The sequence below is a fragment of the Calidris pugnax genome, unplaced genomic scaffold (assembly GCF_001431845.1).
Source record: "Calidris pugnax isolate Ruff unplaced genomic scaffold, ASM143184v1 scaffold36, whole genome shotgun sequence".
In the NCBI taxonomy this organism is placed as follows: Eukaryota; Metazoa; Chordata; class Aves; order Charadriiformes; family Scolopacidae; genus Calidris; species Calidris pugnax.
In genome coordinates, this window is record NW_015090825.1 from 3,304,403 (window position 1) to 3,331,240 (window position 26,838).

The 26,838-nt window shown below is 42.3% G+C and overlaps 1 protein-coding gene across 2 annotated transcripts; it reads right to left on the minus strand.

The window, feature by feature from the left end:
* Window positions 1–1,110: 1,110 nt before the first annotated feature.
* Window positions 1,111–24,921, minus strand: PARVG (parvin gamma). Of its 2 annotated transcripts, none has more exons than XM_014940042.1 (14): window positions 24,854–24,921; window positions 24,371–24,599; window positions 21,689–21,790; window positions 21,008–21,072; window positions 18,213–18,315; window positions 16,979–17,110; window positions 16,455–16,570; window positions 14,380–14,435; window positions 13,442–13,464; window positions 11,126–11,187; window positions 10,944–11,012; window positions 9,562–9,663; window positions 5,742–5,814; window positions 1,111–3,823 (listed from the first exon to the last, which is right to left on the minus strand). In XM_014940042.1, exons 3-14 carry the CDS (start codon window positions 21,765–21,767, stop codon window positions 3,744–3,746), a joined length of 960 nt encoding a protein of 319 aa, XP_014795528.1. In that variant the 5' UTR covers window positions 21,768–21,790; window positions 24,371–24,599; window positions 24,854–24,921; the 3' UTR covers window positions 1,111–3,743. The 2 variants fall into 2 exon arrangements, with proteins under 2 accessions (XP_014795528.1, XP_014795527.1); XM_014940041.1 differs by having other exon boundaries at window positions 16,979–17,119; window positions 24,854–24,917.
* Between the last annotated feature and the right edge of the window lie 1,917 nt (window positions 24,922–26,838).

Sequence of the window (26,838 nt, forward strand, 5' to 3'; positions counted from 1 at the left end):
CTTCTAGCTCATGGAGAGGCAGAATTTCAATTAGCTTCTTTCATGGTTTGAAAGCCTAATTGCCAAAGAGACTTTTGCAATCAACAGGGGGGATGTGTCTCTGCAAGAAGCGACACAATAGAAACCACAGGAAAAGAGTAAGAGAAGGGGAGGGAAAGAAGAAAGAAAGAAAAGGATAGACACTAATAACAGGCTCCACCTCAAAGGAGTGTAGGTGCTATTCCGACCCATCAAGGGCATTTGGGGGGCGTTTTCCCTCTGGAGTTTAACTGCCCAGTTCCCAGAAAGCCACACCAGCAAGGTCCTGGTTAGAGGGCTCTAGTTAAAGGATGGCACGAAAAAATGGCAATGGAATCCTCTTCCCACGGAGAAGAATGGGTTTTCATAGCAGGGACAGATCTCCAGGTTTGCTTTCCCAGGCTTTACACCTAGGACCTGACTCGGTCCCTTGATCCCATTAATGAAAACTTTTGTGCACCTGCTGCTTCTTTTAAAGTCACCGTGGTAAGTCTGCCCTTTCCACCCGCACTTCTCTCCACAGACCCTTGCCACTTTACCTCTGGAAAGACATCTTTCTACTTATGAGGCTGTGTATTTTGGAAAGACAGGACAACAGAAAAATGTCACCAATCAGGAGACAGAAACACTTCAGATCTGTTCCACATCCCGGCCCTTGCCTTGCTGCAATGCTACCGTGCCACTTACCATTGAGACAAGGATAACAACAGAAGATCCTGTAGGGCTCTTCTCTGGCTCTGAAACTCTTGGACCATCTACCAGTCATTTAAAAGGTAAACAGACTGCATGTTCTTCCTTGGAAACAGAGTGTGACACAGTCAGTCAGTGACTCCACTGGAAAACTGAGCAGTCATCGTAGTTGCATACCTAGCTACGGAGAACGATAAAAACCCTGACATCTTAACAGTCCACCATGCTTTTCTATCATGAACATCTCACTATCTAGGGTTCAAACATGAAAATTACAAAATTAATTATGTGTCAATAAACAGGCTCTCACAGAGAGAGCTTAGTTTATTCAAAATATTGTTAATTTGCCAGCTAAAACAGTAAGCAGTTTCATTTTTCATTACCATATATGAGAAAGGGGAAACAGGTTATTATTATGTAAGGCAAAAGTAACATCTGAAAACAATAATATCCATTTCTTTCTTCCTCAGTTTCATATTGTTGGAATATTCTTTTTAGCTGTCACTTTATATTTACTATGAAAGCTATGCCAAGTCTGTGACTACATCTCAAATGTAAATACTGCACTTGTGTATTCTACACCAATTTATGGAGTGAGTGTCTGTATGATGGATTGGTAAAATTCTGTACCATGTTTTCGGAATCAAACACAGGCTCTTTATCAAAGTGTTCAGAGACATCAAGCATGTAATAAATTGGCTCGCAACATAAAAAAACATTTTTATTCTCAATATGTTTTTGATTCAAGCACATTAGCTGTCATTTTTTTTTCCCTGTACAGTTTCAAGAATGACTTGTTCATAACAGGTTTAGGCAAGCTGGTGTTGGGAAGGGAATATGACCCTTTCTTTTAGTAAATATCAAGAGCTAGAGTTCCCCTGCCAGAAATCTGCAGAAGTACAAGCACTGGATTTACTTATGCTGAGGAGTGGACCACAAAATTCAGAACACGCAGCGAAAAATCCAACTGTTTCCTTGAGCAGTAACAACCATCTAACCAGGACAGCACCAGCTAATCTCCCCACCACTGACTTCTTCATAGCCTCTAGGTTATGCCCAAAGTCATGCCATGCACTTGAAATGACTTTTGGTCACCAGCATGGGAGAGAAGATTCAGGTTGGCTTCCTAGGTGGAAAAGGCCATGCTGCTTCTGTATCACCACCAAACACCCTCCTGCCCCCTCTTCCCCTGCTCTCCACAAGCCACATCCCCATTTTATCTGCTCAATAACAATTCATTCTACAATCTGCTTGCCACGTTACACCAAGGGCAGCAGGGATTTCTGAAGCAAGAACAAACTTCTCAGGTCTCCCAGTTGATTGTTTGAAGCCCATTAAGGAATAAAGCAAGATACCTATGGAGACCTGCATAAGAAAAAATAAGTGTTCTTTACTTAAATCACTCAAAACAGCACACACAACTAACACTTGCTATGGAAGCAAGCTGATCTTCTTGTAGCTCATTGGCACCACACATTGGATTTTTCTCTGTAAAAACACAGCAAGGTAATTATTGGTGCAAAAAGGACTAGGCTCAGGGCAGTTTGCAGAACTCTTTCCTCCAGCAGCTCCTACAGCTGTGCAGTATTACCAATTTCAAAGGCAGGACTGGAAGACTTATCAGCATTGCTATCTAAAGATCTTTCTTAGGCTGTACGATCCAGAACTAGACACAACAAATTCTCATCTGTAAATGTCAGCACTCATACTGGGCGAGCTTCGGTTTCCCCTGAACACCCAGAGGAGGCATCAGATCAGAGATCAAATGTCAGAGTCACCCATGGCAGGAAATTAAATCACTTTAGATGGAAGACAAAATAATATAAAAACTTTTTTTTTTTTTTTTAATTAGATCTCAAGCTTTATGCAACACAAATATGACATAATTTTAGGGTCAAGGGAGTAGGTGGAGGGTTTGAAGAAGTTCTGATTTAAAACCCCTGAGTAAGACCAAGGGTGAGGGCTAACATAAATTGTGGCCAGCCTCGCTGCATCCAGAGGGAGCTTCTGGGATGCTTGGGGACAGTCATGGGACAAATTCAGCTAAGAGAGTCTCAGAGGAGTGTGAGAGTCCCCGCAGCACGAGTATGCTGACAGGAGTGGCAGAAGCTGAGTGTTTCACTACTCCTGCCCGTGACGGTCTCTACTTCTACCAGCTGCAGAAGAAGCCAGCATCTGTCCACCTCTTACTGGAGGTAAAAGCATGGTCGTGTCAGTCACTCCTACAATATGCTTGACACAGGAATTGGCATTCCCTCTAGTCAGAGATTACATCAGGGCTGCACCAGGCTGGAGCTGGCCACAGTTTGGCATTAGCTTAGCAAGGAAACCAGAGCATCTTTCTACAGCTGTGCAGGACACCCCTCTGTTACGACACAGTCTCACGCCACCACGTTGTTCCAAGTCCCTTTTCCATACTCAAGCAGGAAAAGGGTGAAACTTTTACCAAACACTTGATCAGTTCAGATTTCATTTCTGCTACCTATTCATTTGGTGTCCAATCCATACCCTCTTTCCTGACAACAGCTGGCCGCTTGTCTAAAGGAGGTTTTGAACTTCAAGTGTGTCTGCCATCTTCCCCAGGGATGCCGTGGTGGGTCTTTCACCTCTCCAGTTTCCAGAGTAACTCAGAAGCGGGAAAGTGAGGAGGCTGCAAAAGCAGCTTCCAAATTCACCTCCAGAATGCAGAGTCTAGAAAAAAAACCACATATTGCACTTCTTTGCAGCACTAGGGGGACTCAGAGAAAGCAAGAGACAGGGCTGGAGCAAGAGCTCCAGCCACAGAACAACACAGTACGTTGATCCTGGACATACACACACCTACAGTTACTCAGCCTGTATATGTGAAACCTTGCATGTATACATACTTGCATATACAATATTAATATACCCGGGGGTCAAACACAAGTGCGTGTACATAAACAGTGGCAAACAGAGCTGGGAATTCAAAAATCAGACCACGAGATGTTAGGAAAAAAAGAAAAGAAAAAAAAAAAAAAGGGGGGGAAAAAAGCTCAAGCTCTTGGCCTTGCTCTTCATGTTTCTTTGGTCTTGTATTTGGAATACAAGCAATAGAGAATCCGCATCGTAGTCTTCATATCTCCATTCACAATATCTGTGGATACACAAACCAGAAACAACAAAACCAGATGGGAAGGATTAGCAATCCCTGGAAGAGAAATAGACTGCAACCGCCAGAGACAATCTTCCACCTTTCTCCAATTAGAACCTGAACTTAGACAATCTAATTGTAACAAGCAGCAAAACAGCAACCCAAGAGCTAGAAGATTATTTATTTATTAAATAAACTTAAGGAAAAGGGACCTTCACTGCACTATCTTGCTAGAAGACAGGATAAATAATGCATAGTAAGAAATAATTCTTCACTAGCAGAGGACAGAATAGATAATTTAATAGGACTTTACAGCCTTAGTTTTTTATGAATATTCTTCAGCAGGAATCATGTTAGGAATTATCTGACACTTTAGTTTTTTGGTTGTAATGTTTCCATCGTGTTTTGCTGCTGTTGGCTGTTTGTTTGTTGTTATTTTTTTCTTTTAGTTTTCAGCTTCTGTGTTCTTGGCTAAACAAACTGCTCTTGTATTTAGTAATTGGAACAGAAGACAGTAACCAATTTCGAGGGTTTACTGGTTGTCTTACAGTGCTGTAAGTCACTGGGAGAAAGACTAACAATGAAACACTAATAAATGAGATCCTTGAGCAGTCTAAATAGTGTAGCTGTAATAAGTACCCCTAAATCATATTAAATTCAATCACTAGCTGAGGATTTTCTCAGTGAAGCTAAAGGATTTGCAGATGTTGGCACCAGTATTTCTTACATTGATCAACTCTGTATTTGAGGCAGTGCAGAATAGCCAGAGGGAAGGAAAGAAAGCATGGGTTTAACTCCTTTCATACAAAAGGTGAATCTCAGCATGGAGACCTGAGCTCACGCAGATCCCTCTTTTCAACGGTAACATAAATAGCTTTCCAAACTCCTAGCTCTGTGCAATATGGCAAAAAGCCCACAGTTTGCACATGCCTGTCATGCAAACTGCCAACATCACCAAAGCACTAGTGGAAAAGAAAAAAAAAAAAAAAAAAAGAAAAACCAAAGAAAGTCCTAAATTCTATCCTTACTCCTCCAGGAGTAACGTACTAAACACATGCGCCCACCTGCTTATGAATAACTAATAGGGGAAGAGATAATGCTTTCTATTTTTAATAAAGACTTATTCAACCACAAGCTTTTGAGCTTGATGGAGGATGATGGAGTGAGGTGATGTGCCCTGCAAGAGGTCAGGCTAAGCGGTGACAGCACCATCCATTAATGTAGCCACATCCCTCATCCCATCAGGAGGATTTTTTTTCTGTGGAGCATTTTTTTAATTGGAAAATTGCTCTCATCCAAATGAAAGCAGATGTATTTGTGGTGGGGTAAGAGAGAGGAACATGCATGTACATTAACACAGCAATGAAAGCATTCACTTGGATGTAGGAGATGAAGATTCAGCTCCACGGTCTGAACTAGGCAGAACAGCAACTTAAAACCTCTGAATTTCACTTTCAGGAGACTGAACCACCAGCTCTTCTGGGTGTGAATAGAGCGGTCAGTGTTTCTGATCTTCAGGACATATCCTGCAAGGTGTCCTTCCACATGAAACAAGCTTGTTTGTAACTCACTGAAACTTTTAATGAGATAGGAAAATAGCTCTCCTCTACTCAGCTGCTGTAATTTCCCTAGGAGCTGCCACTGATTTAAATCTTTAAACTGTTTAATAAGTCAGTATTTGTTAAGTTTAGTGTGAAGTTACTAAAGTTATAACAATCCAACATTTTTTAGTAGAGACATGAGATGGTTCAAAACAATTCTCAGCTTTTTTATTATTCATTCTGAATGAGGAGCTATGGGGCAGCCATATAACAAGATGTGTCAATGTCACACTGCAAAACCTACTTTCTTCAATTACCCTAACTTTTAAGCCAGGATATTAGCAATTCTATTCCAGACAAGCTTGCATGTCATGACTCACCTTCAGAGTTCACAGAAAAATTCAGAAGGCCTCCATCTGTCAGCAAGTCCAATGCAAGGTTAACGTTGTGAAGCTGTTCATGAGAGAGAAAGATCAATGTAACAGAAGATATTTTCTACCCGACAGTGGTAGAAAAGCAGGAGGTTTTTAAAAGTGTTTCTCTAGTAGCTGAAGTAAGGTTCTGATTCATAAATACGTACTCAAATTAATCTCCTTGTTTTTGATGGTGTGCTCTTTAGAATTTCTACCAATTATCATATAAAATCGGATGTAAAAATCCATTTCTAACAAAACTTATCCCATGAGGTGGGCAGGAGAATTATTTTAAAATAGACCTTATATGTGAAAGTCTTGTGCTAATAGATGTTTCCACAGGGAAAACAGGCTAGATTCATGACTGGATCTAATACATGCATATAATTTATTTCTATTATTTTTAACAATGCCCATTCGCTTACCACACTTGGAATAAACTAAAAAATACATAAGGAAAAAGTTCTCTATATTTCACTCGGAATTTCAAAAACTGGGAAATCTTCCAATCAGCTATATTTGTGAGCTAGAAGTTTATGCTTTAACATATAAAGATGTCTATACACAGTAACAGTAGCAATGATATCCTTAATATTACTCATGAGAAATTAAGAATATGTCTATGAACGTAGGCTGGGTGGTTTTGTTTGTTTTGTTGTTTGTTTGTGGGGTTTTTTTTATTTTTCCTCACTTGTTTTTCTCTCCCTTCCCCACATAAAAGCAGCATCACACACACATGCAGTAGTCACATATTATTTTTTTAAAGTAGTATACCATCCCATTATTAGCTTCTTGTAGCTTAAGGGCTGTTGTTTACTTGGCTGTTAATTAGTAAGTTCCCTACCTCTAATGAAGCAACAAGACCTGAACAAGCTTCAGACTGTCTCTTCATACATTCCTTAGGCTACTGAGCAATTTATCCTTCAGGAGGCACATCACAGATGCTGCCCTGCTGACAATAGGCACAGGGGTTCCCCGCGCATAAGCCAAGCACAAACTGCACGCTCTGAAGTGAAGCAATAGATTTATGTTTCACCTGACTCTCTGATTTTCAAGTAACCGAGACTGACACTTTGGGTTCAGGCTTGTTTTTCTTCCTCTGACAGTCAGCAGCCAGGAGAGCTTAAGCTTGTACAGATCTACACAATTTTCTGATCAGAATGAATAAATCAAATGTTTTCTTGATGAATCACCAGTGGTAAAAAGGGGAACATTTCCCTCTCTGTTACACATATAAGATTTGCAAGGAACAATAACACGCTGATTCCAAAATAAATCTTCAGACAGAAATACTGATAAATAACAAACAAAGACAATCTAGAAAAATAAGTCATTTCATCCAGCTGTGCTTCCAGACTCAAAAGGGCTGGACAATTCTCTAGGATTTACAACTGGACAGAGGTCAGGACACTTGGGGTATTTCATCTCTGGGCCTGTTCTGGCAAAAGTGCCAATTTCCTACAGTTGTGATAAGCACAAAGGCTCCCCTTCACCATTTTCTTCATCTCCTGACTGCACAAAGTCCACCCCTAATTTCAGCCTGTTTTGTGATTATATTATTTGTCTCTAGAATAGAATACACACCTTTCTATACACATGAGCTCCCAGAGCTAGACTTTCTTTACAGTTACTTGTAAACCTCAGTTTTTGGTAACAAGGACCCAGAAAACCAGCAACAAATGTACCCACGCACAGTGTTGTCTTCTTGCACTTACAGATTGGTCACCTCCCGAATTTTTGCTCCTGCCTGTCCCTCTAACATGGGTTCCTGCCCTGCTTATTTCTTGTTTCTATTTCCTCCTCACTATCACGGCTTCCATCCCAATTTCCCCTCCTTGCTCTTCAGGAGGTGTACATATCAGCTTTGAACCTCAAGCTTTCCACTTGAAAGAAATCCGATGTACCACACTGATCAGAACGGGGCGTGTGGTTGTCACCATTTGTATAACACAAATGACGTGTTTTAAATCTCAGCAAAGGTTATATTTTCATACTGTACTGTACCAATTAACATCTAAAATGACAGGGAGTTAGAAAGCACAGGGGAATTGAAAGACGTATTTAATGTACAAATGACTGCTGAACTATGGTCGCTCAGTATTTTTAGTTCTATTGTCAACCCACTTTTCATCTTGTAATGAACATCAGGGGAGAAACAAATGGTAAATACCACTTTGGCTCAACAAGAAGTCCAGTAATTGGAAGTAACTTTCCTAAAATGAAATTACTAAGATGTAGAGAATTGTACTAAACCAGTACCCAGCCCCATTATATTCTTCTCTGAGGTCAGTGACCCGCATGTGCAGGGTAAGGACTAGAAAGTCTGAGCTCTGATGTGGACCTAATATCTAGGGCTATCTCATTTTTTCAAAGAGGTCTTGTGAGGCTTGATTAGTGCTGATCCAAAAAAGAAAATGGTTCTCTATGGAATTTTAAATTAAAAAACAAAAATTATTGACTTCCTCTGAATAAAGTTTCTGGAAATATTAAAAAATTATTTCCAAGTCAACAGACTGGAGCAAACAATTTTGAAAACTGAGTGAAGGAGGAGAAAGGAAAGAAAAACAACTGCAAGGAAATGCTTTGATTTTATTTGATTCAACCCTTCAAAATATATTTTCCAGTTCAGAGTCATCTTAGAAAAAAAATCTGAATTTTCCCAATACTTTTAACAGTCATCGACCGATAGCAATGAGTTTTTGTCAAAATTTGAACCTAGATCTCGAACAATTGTGCTTTTCAATGTTTTAATGAAAAGCTCCATTATTTATTAATTAATACAGGGCCTCTGAGATTTTCATTACAAATAAATGCTGCCCAGGGAGATTAACTGTGGTGAGGTTAGGAATCGGACGAAAGCCTTGCCTGTGCAGAGAAGCTGGAATACAAATCACGCCAGAGGAAAGATTCCCTTCTCAGGCAGCTCTTGAGCAAAAAGGATCTGACACATTTCACCTTCAGAGATCTAACTGAATATAAACCAGAAAAAATATCTATGGCTTCAAGATTTTCAGAACTAGTCAGTGACCCAAATGAAAAAAAATCTTTACCCACACCACAGACAATTTGAAAATATCTCAAATATCCCAAAACTTTTCAGCATCCTAGATCTGTGGAGGACGCATTTACAGCAGCAGCCCAGCACGTGGTACCTTTCTGGCTGATGCCACCTTTTTCTTTTAAAACACTGATGAAATCTGCCTGGTAGAGATTGGAAAAGGAGTCAAGCGAGTCTGGCTGGGTAGGTTACAGCTCCCTGCCTCAGGGGAGGAAAAGATGTAAATTCTCAAGAGCTTCCTAAGCACAGAGGAGGCCTTCAAAATGTTCTGGTCATGTCTTAAGGTATGGTTTTAGGACAGCATAAGGAAACCTATAGGGATCCAGTTCTGCTATGCAAGAGGTGTCATCCACTTAAAAATGCTGTTTGCAGGAGAGACTTTCAGGAGATATAGCATATCAGTTCCCCACCACACAGACCCTCTGTATTTCACTCAAAGGCTTCAGAAGTACATATCTGCCTAACAAATATGAGCAACAATAGTTTGCCTCCCATGAGGTAATCATTAATTTTGAAGAAGACACAGAACCTCTTCCAAGGTTTTTTTTACAGCACCAAGTGCGTGCATCTGTTCTGTCCCAAGCCACCAACCTGCAAATACTGCATGTACATGACTTCACATGCAGCAGCAGTTAAAGCAAGAGGCAGAGCTCTTCGCTGATATACGGAAGCATTAAATACACAAGATGTTAGAAGCCTCAAGCTCTAAGTAATTAAATAACAACCTACCATCTCCGTGGTGCTGGCTGGAGTCAGGAAGAAATCCCTTAAATTCAGAAAGTAACCCTCCAGTTGTCCAATTAACAGAAGCAAGATAACTCCATCTGCAAACTGGATGAAGAAAGATCTGAATATTATTTATTATGTTGGCTTTTAGTAAAGTACTCCGATAAATGCCATTCCGGCGATAAAGGAATTTAAATGGTACTCTGGCAAGCAGACAGCCTAATGACTCAGCTCCCTCAACCTCTTCTACAGTGAACTTCGTATTTAGTTACATAAGGCTCCCAAGTTCATATTAGTAAAAATACGACCTTGTAAAAGGACAGCTATTAAAACAAACTATTCCAGATGCGAAGAGACTTCAGACGACCGCAAGCGACAACGGCGTTAAGTATAAATAAAAGGAAACTGCGCCTGGTGCCTGAGATTTATGACAAAACACTTGCAAAACTTCCTCTCTCACAGTTGCCCACCAGGAAAACCCAAGAAGAGCCCAAGAGTGCAGCTCTGCTTTTCATCCGCACGGCATAAATCACAGGGACCACCACTGCACCGGGGTTTTGAATGCCTGGAGCAAAGCAGGACTTGTGGGCTGATTTCTCCGGCAGTTATTGCGGGTGTGTTTGCAAAAGCAGGGAAAGAAAAAGCCATGAGGGATGTCCCGGAGCTCATTTCCCATCACTGGCTTGCTCGCTCCCTGGAGAGGTGTGGGGAGGATGCAGTGGCTCCCCGGCTCCACGCGAGCCGCCGTCCACCCTCCCCGGAGGCAGCGATAGAGGAGAAGGACAGGGAGACGATCCCAAGGTGCCTAACGAGCACTTCTCTTGCAATTTCATGGACTCTGAAGAAGCTCGACATTCAGAGGACAGGACTTTGAAATGTAATGAAAATCAGGCCTTCCTACCGGGAAGCAAATCCAGCGTTAAAAATCACCAATCGCCAGCAATAAACTTGGCTTTCAGTTTAATTGTCAAAACACATTAATTTCCATCCCAACAGAAAGAGCATCCACAGGAGTTGGGCAGACTCTGAAAGTAGCATTCTGCTACTTTCTGTAGCATTACATGCTCTGGGTGATCCTGCTTTAGCAGGGGAGTTGGACTAGATGATCTCTACGGTCCCTTCCAACTCTAAAAAATCAGTGAAATTCAGTGAAATTCTGCCCCTTCTAAAGGCAGCATTCAATACAAAGCTATATTTTTTCATTACTTATTACCTTCAGAAACCTCAGAGACTGAAGCACGGTATCTTAACCTTGAAGCTAGAAATAATTGTTACATTGCCAAGTTTCAAATTAGTACAACAAAAAGGAGGAATCCTAATGGTGAGAGGAAACACTCAAATGGCTGAAAAAACACAGTTAACATGCAGCTGTTAGAGCAGGCTACCTGAGATTCGATGTCTTTCACGTTTAATCCCAATTTTCCAACATGCTGGTTGACAAATTGCAAAAATACCTAAAGAAAACACAAGGGGAGGAGAGGGCAGAAGAGAAGATAACTTTTCTCAGTGAAGTCATGAATTATGTTTTACCTTATAAATTTTGCCGTCTATTAAAAGAGTAAATTACCTTTTTTACAGCATCCAGTTTATCTGGAGCACGGCTAAATAATTCATCAAAGGCATCATCTTCTGTATGAAAACAACATTAATTGGTATTACTTGGAATAACTGTCAGATCAGAGGTTTAAAGCGGCTCCAAGAAGGAGAAATGTGTTTATACCTCATAAGCCAAGGAGAAAGAGAGTCGCAGGGAGATGGGGAAAAATCCTGCTTTTGTATTTATCAGAGGACAGGGTGACAGGCTTCCCCTCAGCCTGACTACATCTGAGAAAACAATTTACTTCATTCAGCTCTGCAGTTTTTGCCTGCCGAGGTTCTCAAGATTTGTGCTGCCACCAGCCTGAGCAATGGCTAAGTTTTGCATCTCTACAGTTTATCTCTTTTCAGTCATGTTGTTTTAATCTCTGCGATAAATTATTGTGAGCAGAGGAGAAGAGCTACACATTTTAGCCCTTCTTCCCTAACAGAAACGTCATTTACATCAAATTTGCAGAAAAACAGCCCCCTTCCTTCAAAAAAAAAAAAATCCCCACAAACTAGATGTTGGGTTTGGAGACACTGCCCTTTCTCTGAAAATTCATGGAGCCCAAAAATGACCACTGGTGCCAACCAGCTTTAAAGGCAGGCACCAAGCCAGTGCCAGCAGCACCGCGCCAGAGAACTAGCACGGGTTTAAAGATTTCCAAGAAAATGAGATTCACTGGGGCTCTGTGAACGCTCACCCTCACCTCCTTTTTCTGCCCAGGTTTAGCAAGAGCAGGATACGTCTCCTCATGGTAACCTGGCCACAAGACTGCTCTGGCTCAAGCACAAGCAAAGCATTTGAAACACCCTTAAAATTTTTTACTATGAGGGTGGTGAGACACTGGAACAGGTTGCCCAGAGAAGCTGTGGATGCCCCATCCCTGGAGGGGTTCAAGGCCAGGCTGGATGGGGCCTTGAGCAACCTTGTCTAGTGGGAGGTGTCCCTGCCCAGAGCAGGGGGGCTGGAACTAGATGATCTTTGAGGTCCCTTCCAACCCAAACCATTCTATGATTCTAAAAATCAAGGGCACTCTGGCAGCATAACTAAATGGAGAACCAGTTTCGACGGCGACAGAGAAGCCTCCACTGAGAAAGGGTCTGCTTGGGCTTTTCCCTTCTCCCTGTTTAGGGGGTTGCTGCAGGAGAAGTGACAGGGAAGGGGTCCATCCATCAAACGAATCACCCAGCAACAGCTTGGAATCTGCAACGGTCTGGCAAACGAGAGAGCCCTCTTCTGGAGCCAGGCTTTGGGATTTCTCTCTGTGTTAAGCAAGCCGTGTCAGAGAGAGAGCCCGAGCATTTTGAAGAGTGAATTTGCAGATTTCTCTTTCCAGCAGAATCAACCCACTGAAAGAAATACCTAATTACAAGCTGGATTTGGTTTTGGTTTTTTTGTTTGGTTGGTTGTTTTTTTTTTTTACACAATTTTAGCCCACACTAGAGGCTACTCAGTTGAATAAAGGACAAAAAAGGAATAAATTATACAACTTGCACCTCTGCAAAGGATGAAAACACCAACATAAAGGGGCCAGCAGAGAATTAAAATGGTTGCGTTGATTCACTGGGGATACAACGTGCTCCTTTGCAGCAAGGAAAAGCAGCTTCCCCTGAAGCCTGAGCAGCGCCCAGACCTTCTGCAGGCTCTGAGCACATGGACATTTTTCACCCCAAGTGTTTCACAGCCCTTAAAAGCCCTAAGGGCAAAAATCTCAGGGGACATTGGTTTTACTGAGCTGCCGTCTATAATCGAGCACCAGCAGCAGTCCTAAATCCCCTCTGCAAACTGCAGAAAGGAAACTACATCAAAACTGGTAGCAAGAAGCAGCCCCATTCTCAGGCCATTGTGCTCATAAATAGTCACAACAGTGAATGAGGTCAATGCATGAACTCAAGACATAGTTTGTCCCTCAACCAGGTCTTCTCTGTTGGGTTATCAACCCATTGTGCTCATAAATAGTTGCAACAGTGAATGAGGTCAATGCATAAACTCCAGATGTACTTTGTCCCTCAGACAGGTCTTCTCTGTTGGGTTATCAACCCATTGTATCACTTCTTGTCTCACCTCTCATTTGTTCCCTGTAGCCCAAAGGCAAAGCCACCACCCAATTTCCAAACTATATTGTGTTGATATGAACGGACATTAACATGAGACATTTGGAGAAAAACACTAGGGGAAATCCAGTAATCTCCATTAACTCTAGTGGGAGCATACTTGTATCAGGAGGTAAAAATGGATCACAGGGTGGTGTATGACAGTACATAGCAGCAAAACACTGAATTTGGCAAAGCCAGTACTTACTTGGCTGCGCTTCTAAATTCTCTCTAAAAGTGCAATAAGAAAAAAAGAATTAGAAAAAGCATCCAGCAGAACTAATCTTATTCATAAGAAAAGCTTCTCTGGGCCATCAGCTGCCTTGTTAAGGAGGAGATACAGTACAAAGTGCCATGAACTTTACGTCAGAGTAACTTTCCAACAGACATTTTAAAGTACACTGTATATCTGTATAGGCTCTTGGAAGTATATGAGATTTTAAGTGGCCCACAGACTGATGAACATTGGTTTTATAAGCACAATCCATAATATCCTCTTCCAATAAGCTGCTCATGATATTAGTATTTGAAGATATTCTAGCATATAAAAGATGATAGAAGGAAAATCTGTTTCTAGTGCTTGGGATGATGACCATAATTTCTCATTTTATAAATGGTATCCTACTACTTAAGTCCTTTAATAATGACAGCACCTCACAAATTCAGCAAGCTCCAACTGAAGAACTGCCTCCTTTCTCTTTATTTAATGACACAAGAGCAATAAATTAATAGTGGGTTGAAACCACTATGGCTTTACAAAATTTCCAGTGTAGTCTGAGGCTAAATTTACAGTCTGAGGTAAAGTTACAGTACTGGATTTTATTATTATATTTTTATTATATTCCAAGGCAATGACAAACACTAAGCCTCAGAAATAGTCATACGCATTATTTTAGAGAAGTGTATATAAAGAATAAAATAGGGATATACCATAACATCCGATCTGGAGAAGGGGGGGGAAAAAGAAAAAAATAAGAAAAAGAAAATAAATCAGAGAAATAGCTCGCATGCATATGCATGGCTGGGCTTACACTTTTTGTCATCATCATGATCCCAGCTTTTTTTTTTTTTTTTTCTGTTGGGGAAGACGCCCACGATATTTCCCTTCTGATTGACAGTGTAAAAAACAGATATATCCGTTCTTACTTGTTTTCTGTGATATATTCCACTGCATTTGTCGTCTTTAATCCTCGGGAGGTGTTCTGTTAAAAAGACAATAAATATTTTTGGGCTTGTTATACACAAAAAAAAGTAAATCTGAAAGCATTAATGAGGCTTTCATGAATTGTTTGCTGCCTTAATTAATTACCAGAGGGCATTTATTCAAGAAGTCCAGTACAGCATTTTGAGAGGTGGCTGCTCCCTTCTGATCTCTCACTCTTCAACCAGAAGTTACCTACTTCCCCACCAGAGGAAGCCAAAGGAGCAGCACCTGGTCCCTCAGCTGGTGAAGATCAGAGGCTGGCATGTTCACCTGAAGACTTGATGAATGCATCAAGCTGCTTTGGGCAGGCAGTGATTTCCTGCACACATCACTGAATTAAGGACTCTTTAGTTTTATAGCACTGGAGGTGATCAGCTCTGCCTTATAATAACCTCACACCATAGCCTATCACCCGCTAATGAATCTTAAGATTTGGCAGGTTGATTTGGTAGGTTGGCAATTTTTACTACTTCTGAAGCAACCTGGGATCTTTGCTTACGTCCTTGCATCTTTTTTCCTCTACACAAATCTTAGTACTCGCCAAAACATCAAAGAAAACAGTCCTTCAACCCAACTGACAGCCTGAAGAGATAGGGAAGGGTGGGCATGCCTGCTGCTTTGTTCAGGCAGGTGGCAAACATCTCTTATCACAGAAAAGTCTTTGGTGTTTCCTGCTCTCCCTTTTTAGGCCATGAAAAAGACCCTCTGTTTACATACTGAGTCAACTCCTTTGGGTCAACTCTGAAGAGGAGCACACACAGCTCCACTGAGGCAAAGGCAGGTCCTTTGTGAAGGCACATGTTGCAGAAAGGCCAGGCCTTCTCTGATCTCCGTTGTGTTTCTTCAACGTTTCCCCCTTCCTGCTCTTGATCCCTCTCTTCTGAGCTGTACCTTCATCGGCTTTCCTCACTTTTGACCTAATGATTACCATTCCCATCAAGGGCATTGATTTCTCCTAGGGGGAATCAGCCCAATACCACAACCCCATGATCTCCACTGCCACCCCTCTCCCTCTCAGGGTGAACAACCCTGAGAGATACTGCAGTTTCACAGATAATTCCTCCCAATTCCTGCACAGATGAGGCACTTGCAGCCCCATAAGGCACTTCCTCAGAGTCTGGGTTGTCACTCATGAGACCCACGTGACAGGAGCGTGGGCAGCAATGCACAATTTGGACTCCCATTAGACACCAGAGAGACCACTCCCCTGCTGAAGTGCTCAGCTGGGATGGGGCCACAACAGCTACCTTTGTAGAACCAAGTCCCAGAAGCAGCTGTCCATCTAGGACACTTTTAAACATTCTAAAATGACACACGCAGCTCAAGGGCATGCTTCATTTCAGTTCCAGTTACGATCCTCCAAAGAGAGAAAAGCCATACATCATACATCATGCCATACAGATCGTGTGCTGGGCTCCCAACACCACTGAATTGCAAACCCTCTGTTAAAACTCTAACACGGTGGTGCTACTTTTTGCAATTATATCCCAAATTGTGGGATGTTTGATGTTCTCCTAAAGTTCCAGAGTTGACTTTAGGAAACAAAATAGAGGAAGAAGGCATGTAGAACTTAGCCTGTAAATAAAAATACCAAAATGTGACCCCAATAGAAGAGGAGTTAAAACTCCCCCTAAAGAAACGAATCCTCAGTGTTAAACCAGTGTCACAATTTATGAGTGCAGGCTTCTATTTTAAAACACTTAGAGTTAGTAACAGCAGAATTTCTTCTTTTTCTTCTTTACAGAGACCAACAGCTGTTTTCAGTTGGGACCATTCCTTCTTTTGATCAAGGAGAAAAAACAGCGTAGTGTTTCTACCCTTTTAAAGATACAGCATCTGAGAACTGAGAACAAAATGATATTCTGGTCTAGCAAACTCAGAAGTTAAAAGGCACGGTTGACAGAAAATACAAGTAGCTCTTTCACAGGTGCACACACATTTCTCCATAATTCTTAGCAAATTTGTCTTGAGAAAGGTCTCCAAGATCTACTGTAACAAATACTGAAACTCTGATTACCTCAATGGTGATTGTTTCCACTTGAACATTTGAAGGCATGGCCAGGCTGGGTTCGAAGTGCTTTGCTATTGCAACCAGAAGATGCAGTGTGCTCAGCAAGTCCTTGGTCAAAATAGCTATTCCATGCAAAGAAAGGAAAAGATGTTTAGCGTGCAAAACAAGTAAACCTCACTCCAATATCATAAATTCCCCCTGTGATCCCAAAGTCATGGAGGGCCATAACACAGGTGGGGCATCAGACTGAGGTTTATATAATATCACAATTCAGCAATACCACACCTTGAAAGTCCATTTTGTGAGACATACACACGGGCACAGAGGGCTGTCAAGTGGTCCACAAGCCACACACTTAGAAGATGCAGCTTGCATGACCTAGTCAGGGTCAGATATTCCTGTCTTACTTCTGATTCAACTAGGAACTGAAAGCAGGTTGCTTAATTCCTGCTCTGACACCTCCTAAGCAGCCTTATAGCAGAGGAAGCCCCGTGATGGATAATATTCTCCAATTTCACTTCTGCACCTACATTCCACACTCCATTTCAGCTGACTTTCTTCCAGTTGCAAACACTTTGCCACAGCTTCCAGAATCACAGAGAGTTTCTGTCGCTGTTTTTTTTCTGTCAATGCGATCTTGTCAACATCCAGCTTGAGAGATCCTAGGTTTTCTTTGACAAAGCGTCCACAGGAAGGAGAAAGATGTATGTTAACACCACCATAGGAAAAAATAAAAAATAAAAAAAAAATAAAAAATCAGAAACATAAAGCGAAAGCAAAGCACACAAAGTCTTGTTTTAAATGCTCTGTATCGCTTAATGACTTCCACAGACCCACATCCCGCATGCTCTGTTAAACTCCTGCACTCTCTGAAAGCCTCAGTAAAATCAGTGAAGCTCTGCAAAAGGGAGAGGACTCAAGTCATTCCTTGCAGCTTCATCCCCCAACGCTAGCACTCCACATTCCTCCTTTTCCTAGTGGAAGCCACAGGAATCAAACAAATGGATCTTTCCTGTAGACAGTGTACAAAGGCAGCATCAACTCACACACACAGAAGAAATCCCAGCTAATTGCTCAGGCAAGCAAACTATGAAAATAAGCCAATACTGTTCACGCTGCTGCCCTCAGCCTTTGAAAAGACATCCCCAAAGACAGTGAAGGGGAAAAGAAAAATGAAGTAGGGACAGGAGAGACAGAGAAATAGAAATAGACCAACAGGCTGTTTCAAGAGATGACAACTTTATACAAGCACCTCTTAGTGCAGACAGCCCCTTAGATATATGTCAGTTCCAGTTCTAGCCCAGTGCTTTAGACCTAGAACTTTTTTATTGTTGTCTTGTTATCTTTTTTTAAAGCAGGAAAACATAAATTATAGATTATCGTGCTGATTCCATCCAATGTTTCTGGTGGCATCACAAGTCACCTTTGTGCTCCTGGTTTAGGAAGCCCTCCTTCCCTTCAGAGGCACCGTAATTTCACACTTCAAAGTTAACCTTTTTATTGTGTTAACTAGCAGGTTAAAAAAAAACCACAAAACAACCAACTTTCTAAGAATAAAAATAATTCAATAAAACCAATAGTGAATAATCAAGCATTTGTTCAGAATTGAAATTATCACAGAGGGTTCACAGTGCAGTGCTTTTCCCAGTTTGCAAGAAGCAAGGCTCCAGCAGATCACTGCTATTGCGATTCGTGAGGTTTATTCTCTCATCTGGAAGTTCCTCCCCGATGCGTTTGTGAGCTAAACTCAAAGCAGCAGCTTACCCAAGAGATGATGAAGTACCAGCCCATCATACAGATCTTCTTCCAGACTTTTAACTACTATGTGTTCCTCCTTCAGCGTTGCGTTAATCCAGTCAATCAATAACTGCAGAGGAAAACAAAGCAGCTGGCAATGATATTGTTGGTGTTGTTTAGACAGTATAGAACTCAGTGCTATATATTGTTTCACCTTTCTCTTTAGTCCCTCATTTCACATCTTGGTTTGCTTTCAACCACCGTTTCCTTCCTTCGTTTTTTTTTAGTTGTTTTTTAAAGAGAAGTTAAGTATCAGTTAGTTCTCCCTAATTTTCAAGTGAGCTAGACATCTCACAAGTTATATTCCTATGAATTTTGTAGAAATAGTTATACAGGCAGAGACATAGACCCTATTCTCACTTCTATCTGGGAAAAGGCTGCAAGAGTACACTTCCCAATGCCTGATTTCATTAGGCATCCCAGAATGCACACAAATTCAACCATCAGACAAAAGTTTCTAAGAAAAGGGGCTTCACTCATTCTGCTGGCTGCTCCTTGCAGTCATCCATGTTACTAGCACTGCCCCCCTTTCCTCTCCTATTTTTGTTTTCTTTTTCTTTCTGCAATTTTGTACCAACCTGTCCCCAAATACCTTTTTTTGGGGGGGGGGAAAAAAAAGCATTTTGTTTATTTTGTTTTCTTACATGGCAGTCCTCCCATCGCCCTTTCCAATATCCTTCCTGCCTTTGCAAGGGGAAGCTGCTCAGGAAGCCCAGGGCTGGCTACAACTGGAAAGGAACCACATTTCCAGTTACATCCCTTGGCCCTGCAGCCCCTGCCTTCAGCACTGTGCTCCTACACAGGCCACCAAAGGAGCTCCTCAGAACTTCCCCCAGCATGTGTTTTAGTCCCTTATGTTGCTAGAAAGGTTAAGATGACCTCCTGAAGCAGAGCTGAAAAGCAGTAGCCCCAGCTGGCTGTTAACAAGAACCTCTCGAAACAGGGATGGGTATTGCTTGTGTTCCCTGTTACTGCTACAAGTGAGTGTCTGGAGTTTGTTGTGTGGAGAATAACCTTCTCACTCCCTGTAAACAGAGGAGAAAATTCATAGCAGATCCTTGTAAGTTAGCCAATATTAACAAAAAATGTAAAAAGCAGTTTGAAGAGAAAAAGAACACGTCTCCGAGGTGCTGGAAACCGCATGAGAAACAAAAATGCCTGGCGCCAGCTCTTGCCTGAACTGAGAAGCTGTCAAAGGGTTTGTAATAGACCTCCTCAGCAGAAAGCCATGCTCCTCAGCTCATGCTTGCAGGTTAAGACCTGGCAATGCTTTATACGTGTGAGGGACAGAGCCGTACCCCAAACACAACAGTACAACCAGATGGAAGCTGGAACAGCAGAAAAGTACTGCCGAGTGCAAATCTCCATCCCAATCTCTTCTCTGGAGGAGCCATGAACTTTTTGGATTAAGAAAGCAACCGGTGGCACCGATGGGCACCCAGAAGACTGCCCGCCTCGGGTCCCAATTTCCATCTCCTCATCACCCAAAGAAAAGAAATTAGACAGTGAAGAACGTTTCAGGAGTCTCTGAGAGGAAAGACTCCTCTGAGAGGAGTCTCTGAAGTTTGAGCACTGACTCTCACAGAAACCTTCATAAACTGAAGAAAGCTCTTCATTTTTGGCAGTCTGGAAAGAACCAATTCAGTGTCTCTGTAGACAACATAATTGCATTTTGCAGCACCACCTTTCAGATTTTCTCTTTTGTATAAAAACATTGTGAAAGCCTGACACAAAAAATTAAATCTTTTTGATCAAATGTGCATGAAGGTTTAAGAAAACATAATATAGAAATGCACATGTTTGTGGATTTATGAATGCCATGCAATACACATAGCAGCACAAAGCCTAAGCTGGTTTTCATAATATTTATAGCAATTTTAGTATCTCCATAATGCAAGAAGTGCTGGTCTCATAAGACACATGCCACTTTTCTTCCAGAAAATGTCAGTATGCTAGCCTTCCCCTGGGCTGCGCTGTTAGAGAAACATGGTGATTGAATGCCCAGGGGAGATTTTCAAAATTACTTGGAAATAAAGTACTTTCCCATAAAATGGGATTCATCCTTCACAGTTACCTCAAGCAGACAATGCGCCATATAACAACTCAAAAGCTTTATCTTCTGAATTCCTGGGGACTTGCATACCTTTCATCCCTCTTCTCTATGCTATCCTCGTCAGGCTGAGCCACTGGCCACCAGAGGTAGAAGACCAGACAGAAGACTGTTGCAAATCAGCACAGCTCTCCTAGAATTTGTTATCATGGGATCAGGGCAGCAAACCTGCATGTATCTGAATATCTCTCTTTAGTCACAGCCCACAGTTGTGTCACACTCACAGTTGATGTGGGTTTCCTTTCAATCACAGTCCGCTCTTCCAGCCGGACTGTCATTGCTATTACACCATCATTACAATAAAGTAGCAACTGGGTACTTCTGGTGGGGCTCATCCACACGTCCCAAGTTAGAAGAGGTAACGTATAAGAAGAAATTCAGCTTTTAAATCGACACCCCACCTCACACACAGCAGTGACCAGTCTTGGGTGATGCAGGCATTTGAAGGCTGGTCTTGTACAGCCCCAGCCATCCTGGCTTCAACAAAAGTTTACACTTGTGTGGAGCCCAGGTGCCAAAAGCAGAGCTCGTCCCCATTCATAAAGTATGGATGGAGCCAAAGAGTTGGGTGATTTACAGGGCTGAGCGTTAACACAACAGGTTAAAACAACCTGAGGTGAGGGTTTAAACAACATAGTAAAAGAAACGGTACCAGTTTTAATTCTTCCAATTTGGGATTATTCCTTGCAGTCGGTTTTATGAGTTTTCTCTTTTCACCTATGAAAGGAAGCAAACAGGATCCATTACAATTATAAGATATGACTAATGTAAATTTTCTGTAAAATAGGCTATCAGTTTAATATTACCCAATATCACTAACTGCCACGTAGAAACACCATCATTTTGTGTTACAACTGATTCCTTACAAGAAAATGGTATATGAGACTATTAAAACTGCTGTTGGAAATTATGCTTCAGTGCAATTCAAATCGGTAAGATCTAGATGGACAATTCTGGAAAGAGGAAAACAAACTTGGTCAGGTCCTTATGTGCGAAATTTAAATTTCAGTGAAAGAACCAGCTAGAAGTTGTGCTGCATCTTCATGATCTGCCTCTAGGGACTCAGCAGCCAAATTATACATGGAGAGCTTAGTCACTGCTGAAAACACCAGGGGACCACTGCTAAAAATATATGATTCACTTCTACTACACATTATCTGCCTTGGTTCTTCAGGTCATTCTTTGGCCCTTTTTCTTGGGGCCTTGAGCAACCTGCTCTAGTGAGAGGTGTCCCTGCCCATGGCAGGGGGGTTGGAACTCGATCTTTAAGGTCCCTTCCAACCCCAACCATTCTATGATTCTGTGATTCTGTCCTGGTTCATAAAGCACATACCTTGAGGGATGGCATTCTCAGGTAGGAGTTGATTAACTGCAGCAGCCTGTGTAAACGCATTTAAAAAGTCTGGATCCATTGTCTTTTCTCACTCCTGGTAAGCTGGCAAAAAATATTTATTAAAAAATAAAAGCAACATGAGTAAAGGCATGTAAAGACCAAAATTAGTGCTAAGAAGAAAACAAACTGAAGGGTTTTCTTCAGTACTATTTCATGACTGGTGGGTTGCATTTTTAAAAAAATCTGAAAATGTATTTAAATGTGTGTACAGAAAAAGAAGTTAAAAAACCATTACACAAAGTGACATGTACTGTCTGCTGCACCCTTGGTCTCTATTTGGCCAAAGAACCCAGTTATCAAAAAACAGCTCTTTAACATTTGGAAGCATGTAGGAAAAGACCTGAAATTAAGAATTTGCAATAGCATAAGTTAATATCCTTTAAGATGTCAGTTCTGTGCATCCTGCTCAGTGTTAAAATTGGTATACTGGGTAAGACTAGCTTACCTAGTACCCAGTCCCTTACAGCACCCAAAAGCAGAAGTTTGGGGGGAGGTGGAACATGAACAGAGCAAGCGCAGACAGATTCTTCCCTGAAATACTTCAACATCCTTCAGCTCAGCCTTCCTAAATCAAAACTGGGCTCCTGGTAATTACGAGCTGTCAACACATTTACCTCCCATGAACTTCCTACCCACCCCTTGACCACGCATCTCTCCCACCGTTCAGCAGTGAGGGGCTGAAGAGGGTGGCTTTACTTTGCGTGAAGCCCCACCTCCTGTTGCTTGCTCCAACCTGCCACCTTCCCCTGAAGCTCCCCACTATACATGCTGCAAAGGAGACCAACTGATTCACATTCTTCATGTGTTACTACTCCATCTTACTACTGTATTGCTGTCCTACACCCTCAAAAGTCATCTCTTTCCAAATCTGAGGAAGCACAGCCTACAGCTTAGTCGTCCTTCCCAGGGCGACCACTCTGTTGCACCTTTGATCATCATCGTTGCCCTGCTTTGAACCCTCTCCAGCAAAAAGGGTCTCACAGCCTTTTTGAAGCACTAGGGACCAGACCTGCCCAGATTCAGAGAGGTGCACCGCAGCGTCCACGGTGTTGTTCTCCGTTCCTCTCCTCCTAATTCCTGGTGCTCTTTGCTTTTCTTGATCACTGCTGAGCACCAAGCTGACGCGTTAATGGAACTATCTATTATATCCCCAAGATCTTATTCCTAAATAGCAACACACCACTCAGAGCCCATCATTTACCTGTAGAGCTAGTGTTGGTTTTCCCATGTGTTTCACCTCACGTTCATCAACACTGATTTCCTACATCCATTTCAGAGCCCGCAAACTGTAGTTCCTTAGCATTTAATAGACTCATTGCTTATTACTAATAATTAGCATTCGCGGGCAGCCCTTTGTGTCTCAAGCTGCATTGCTGTGCGGGTTGGTCCTAGACAGAAGCCTTTCAAAGAATAACATGCTGCAGAAACAACATGAAATGGAAGATTAGGTGGGTTTGGACACCTTCTTGGGGTTAGCTATTTAGTGAGATACACAAAGGGATGGAAGACATGGTTCTCACACACAAGCTTCCACGTTTGCTGCAACCAGCCTCTGCAGCCCATCGTTCAAATTTGCTATTCAGAGCTGTGACTGACACGCTGGTTCTTCCAGCCCCCACCTTCCTGCACATTATTTATCAGCCCTTGGAGAAGAGATGACAGTAGGAGACAACAGCTCGAATACTGATTATAGAGGCATTTCATGATGACATTTTTAAATAAAATTGAGGTGCAATTATTGACTATTCAAATGAAATGGCATAATTCGGTCCTTCATCCCCTGAGGATGTCATGGATGCACAGGCTTGTCTGTTTTAAAGTCAAGAGGCGTTTTATTTCTCCCTGTGCCACCTGCTGAGGCAGCCAACAAGTGGATTTTTTTCTCAGGCCAAGAGCAAGGCTGTTGCACAAGGTTGCAATACCACAACTACCCATAAAGCAACGTCTTCTCTAGTTGGGTCAAATCAGCTCGCTTTTCCTCCATGAGCCTTCACAGAGTCTGGTTCCCACATATGCCTGGTATAAGACATGAAGCAATAAGGAGCTACCAGGGGTCCCTGGCGTACAAACCAGCTGTAAGAACACACACAAGGCACTTACCAGTGCTCCCAAATTGTTTCAGCCGGTTTATTTCCTGCTTGAAAAGACAAAAGCCCTACTCCACATTAGCTCAAAGACATTTCCTAGGAACAGTTGTCTAAATTGATCACGCCAAGGAGGGAACAAAACCCAGGTGGCAACGTTCACGCCGATAGTAATTTTTGCTGTCTTCAGAAAACCAGAATTTAAAAATAAATAAGAAAAAAAAAAAAAAAAAAAAAAAAAATGCACCCATTAGCATCAGAAGAGAGGTTGTCTTATTAAGAATAATCCACGTGGACACAGGAAGTCTTACCCTTAAAAAAAACAACAACGCACCCAAAGGAGCCCACTGTGTGCAGTTAGAACTTACTTTCACTTCCTTGTTTTGTACCAGACCTTTCAAGAGCCATTTTTGCTCATTAGCATCAGAAGAGAGGTTGTCTTATTAAGAATAATCCACGTGGACACAGGAAGTCTTACCGTTAAAAAAAAAAAACAACAACGCACCCAAAGGAGCCCCCTTTTTCTCCCCAAACTTACTATTCTCTCCTTCAGTAAATCTCCAGAAGCTCTTCCAAGACCTTCTCCCAGCAGGCGTGAAGAAGTTGATGGGGAGAGGGGTCTGACCCCCCAGGCTCGGAGCAGGCAGGGCAGCAGGCAGGCCGAACAGGCCGAGTACCAGAGGGGGAAGTCGCGCGGCGGCACCGACTGCTCTTAAAAACGAAACCAGAGTCGTATCCGGAACTCACATTGTCTATCTGCTTGGGCCCTGCCGGAGACCAAAATAAACAGAAGCACAAACGCAGGAAACATGCAACTCCTGAAATGCCAGAAAGCATGAGGAGGATGCGATCGCCCTTCCACGGCGCGGCGGGTTGCCACCTGCCTCTGGGGTGACTGTGGGGTGCATTTTTTTCTTTGTATGTAATAATAAAACAGGCAATGACAGACAAATCCATCGTGCTACACGGCACCTTCTGCTGATGGTCCTTTGAGCATTTCATAAAGCGTTACTCTACCTACCTGGTAGAAGGAGAAAGTTAGGCAGAAGGAGATTAACCCGTTTGTCCTCAGAGAGCTAGTTAGCCACAGCAGGGCCCAAAATGCTCATCTGAGACAAGAGTTATCTCCACTAGGCAGTGCTGCTGCTCTTCCTTCCCTTCCCCACCATTAATGGTCTAGAGAACAAGTCCTATGAGGAGAGGCTGAGGGAACTGGGCATGTTTAGTTTGGAGGAAGCTGATGGGAGACCTCATTGCCCTCTACACCTACCTGAAAGGAGGTTGTAGAGAGGTGGGTGTTGGCCTCTTCTCCCAAGGGAGTAATGACGTACCAGGGGAAATATTCTTGAGTGGGGGCAGGGGAGGTTTAGATTAGATATTGGGAAGAATTACTTTCCTGAGAGGGTGGTCAGGCACTGGAACAGCCTGCCCAGGGAGGTGGTGGAGTCACCATCCCTGGAGGTATTTAAGAAACGTGTAGACATGGCTCTTCAGGGCATGCTCTAGTGCCCAAGATTGTTGTTTTGTGTCTGTTTGTGGTGGGTGTGATGTGTGGTGGTTTTTGGTGTGGGGGGGTTTTCTTGGTTTTGGTTTGGTTTGGATTTTTTTGTGGTTGGACTCAATGATCTCAAAGGTCCCTTCAAACCATGAATATTCTGTGATTCTGTAACTAAAGAGGGAAAGCTCCCAACAGCAACCACTTTCCCTGGACATTTCCTTCGGGTACCAGTTACATTTACTTCTGGAAGAGTTAACAAAAAGCAACTCTGCAGTCTTCCATGAAATGTCTCATCCCAGAATGAGACAGTAGACAGCCACACTAATTAAGCTGGTCTGGTTTAATGGTGTTAGGGGACTGACTCCTGTGTTTAGCTCCGTGCCACAGACAAGAACTGACAGTTCTTCATGAGCTAAATGGGATAAAGGAAAGTGGGTTGAAAACAGATTTCCAGCTGCCATGAATTCTTAGTAACTGAGAACTTAAATCCAAAATCCTTAATCAAAGCACAAATTCAATTGTATTTTCTAAGCAAATAATAAGCACAACACTACATCAAATTAGCAAAGATCCAGAGTACCTTCTTACCCGTGCAGAAGTGTATGCCACAGCCTAGAAACGTAGTAAGTGAAAAACAAAAGGAAGGTAGAGTTGGAGATGCTATTGGCAACTTTGGACAAATCCAGTTTTGTATCAGCAGGCAGAGGGAGCAGGAAGAAAGAAATGTTGGGAAATTCATCTGTAACTACTAGCTCTCTCCCTACTTCAACTCAGAACTCTTGACTTCTTTCATGAAAGCCTCATTCACAATACAGCATGTCAGTGTTAAAAGCACAAGTCTGAAACACATGTGATCTTTTTGCCTTCAAAAACTGATGTTGTCACCAGTCCATGAAGTATCCAGTCTTGTGTAGGACAGCACTAGTAAATTCTCTATCGGAGCTGCATTTGATTTTATGCCTATCTATCTCCCGCCGCCTGAGTCTTTCTGTACATTCCCAAAACACAATTTATACACACACACATACACACTCACCCACACGCACACACCTGGCCCTCACATAAAAATAGCCACTGCAGAACAATTCAAGGAATCAACAGCACTCCCACCAATAACAAGTTCTGATAACGCATTTTCCTGCTTCTCCACACAGCCTTGCTATATGGGAGAGCCACTCTGTGCTCTCTCCACACCAGAGCAGAGAGCAGCATAGAGGCATTTTCAATGTCACCCCACAATAACTTGAGCTTCTGGCTTCCCAAAAGCTCTGTAGACACATCAGGGACTTGCTTCTGCATGCCAGGCTTCCCTGCTGTGCTGCCGTGAAAGAACTGGTCCCCAAGTCTTCTTACGACATCAGAGAGAGCAATTCAGGGACTTTTCTCTTGTGGAAGGGACAGGGTAAACAACTTGATCAGGTCCAGTAGCCAAGCAAAATAAAATAAATTTAAAAAAGTTGATAAAACCTACAGAAGTGCTCATTTGTGTCCGCCCATACAATCTCATC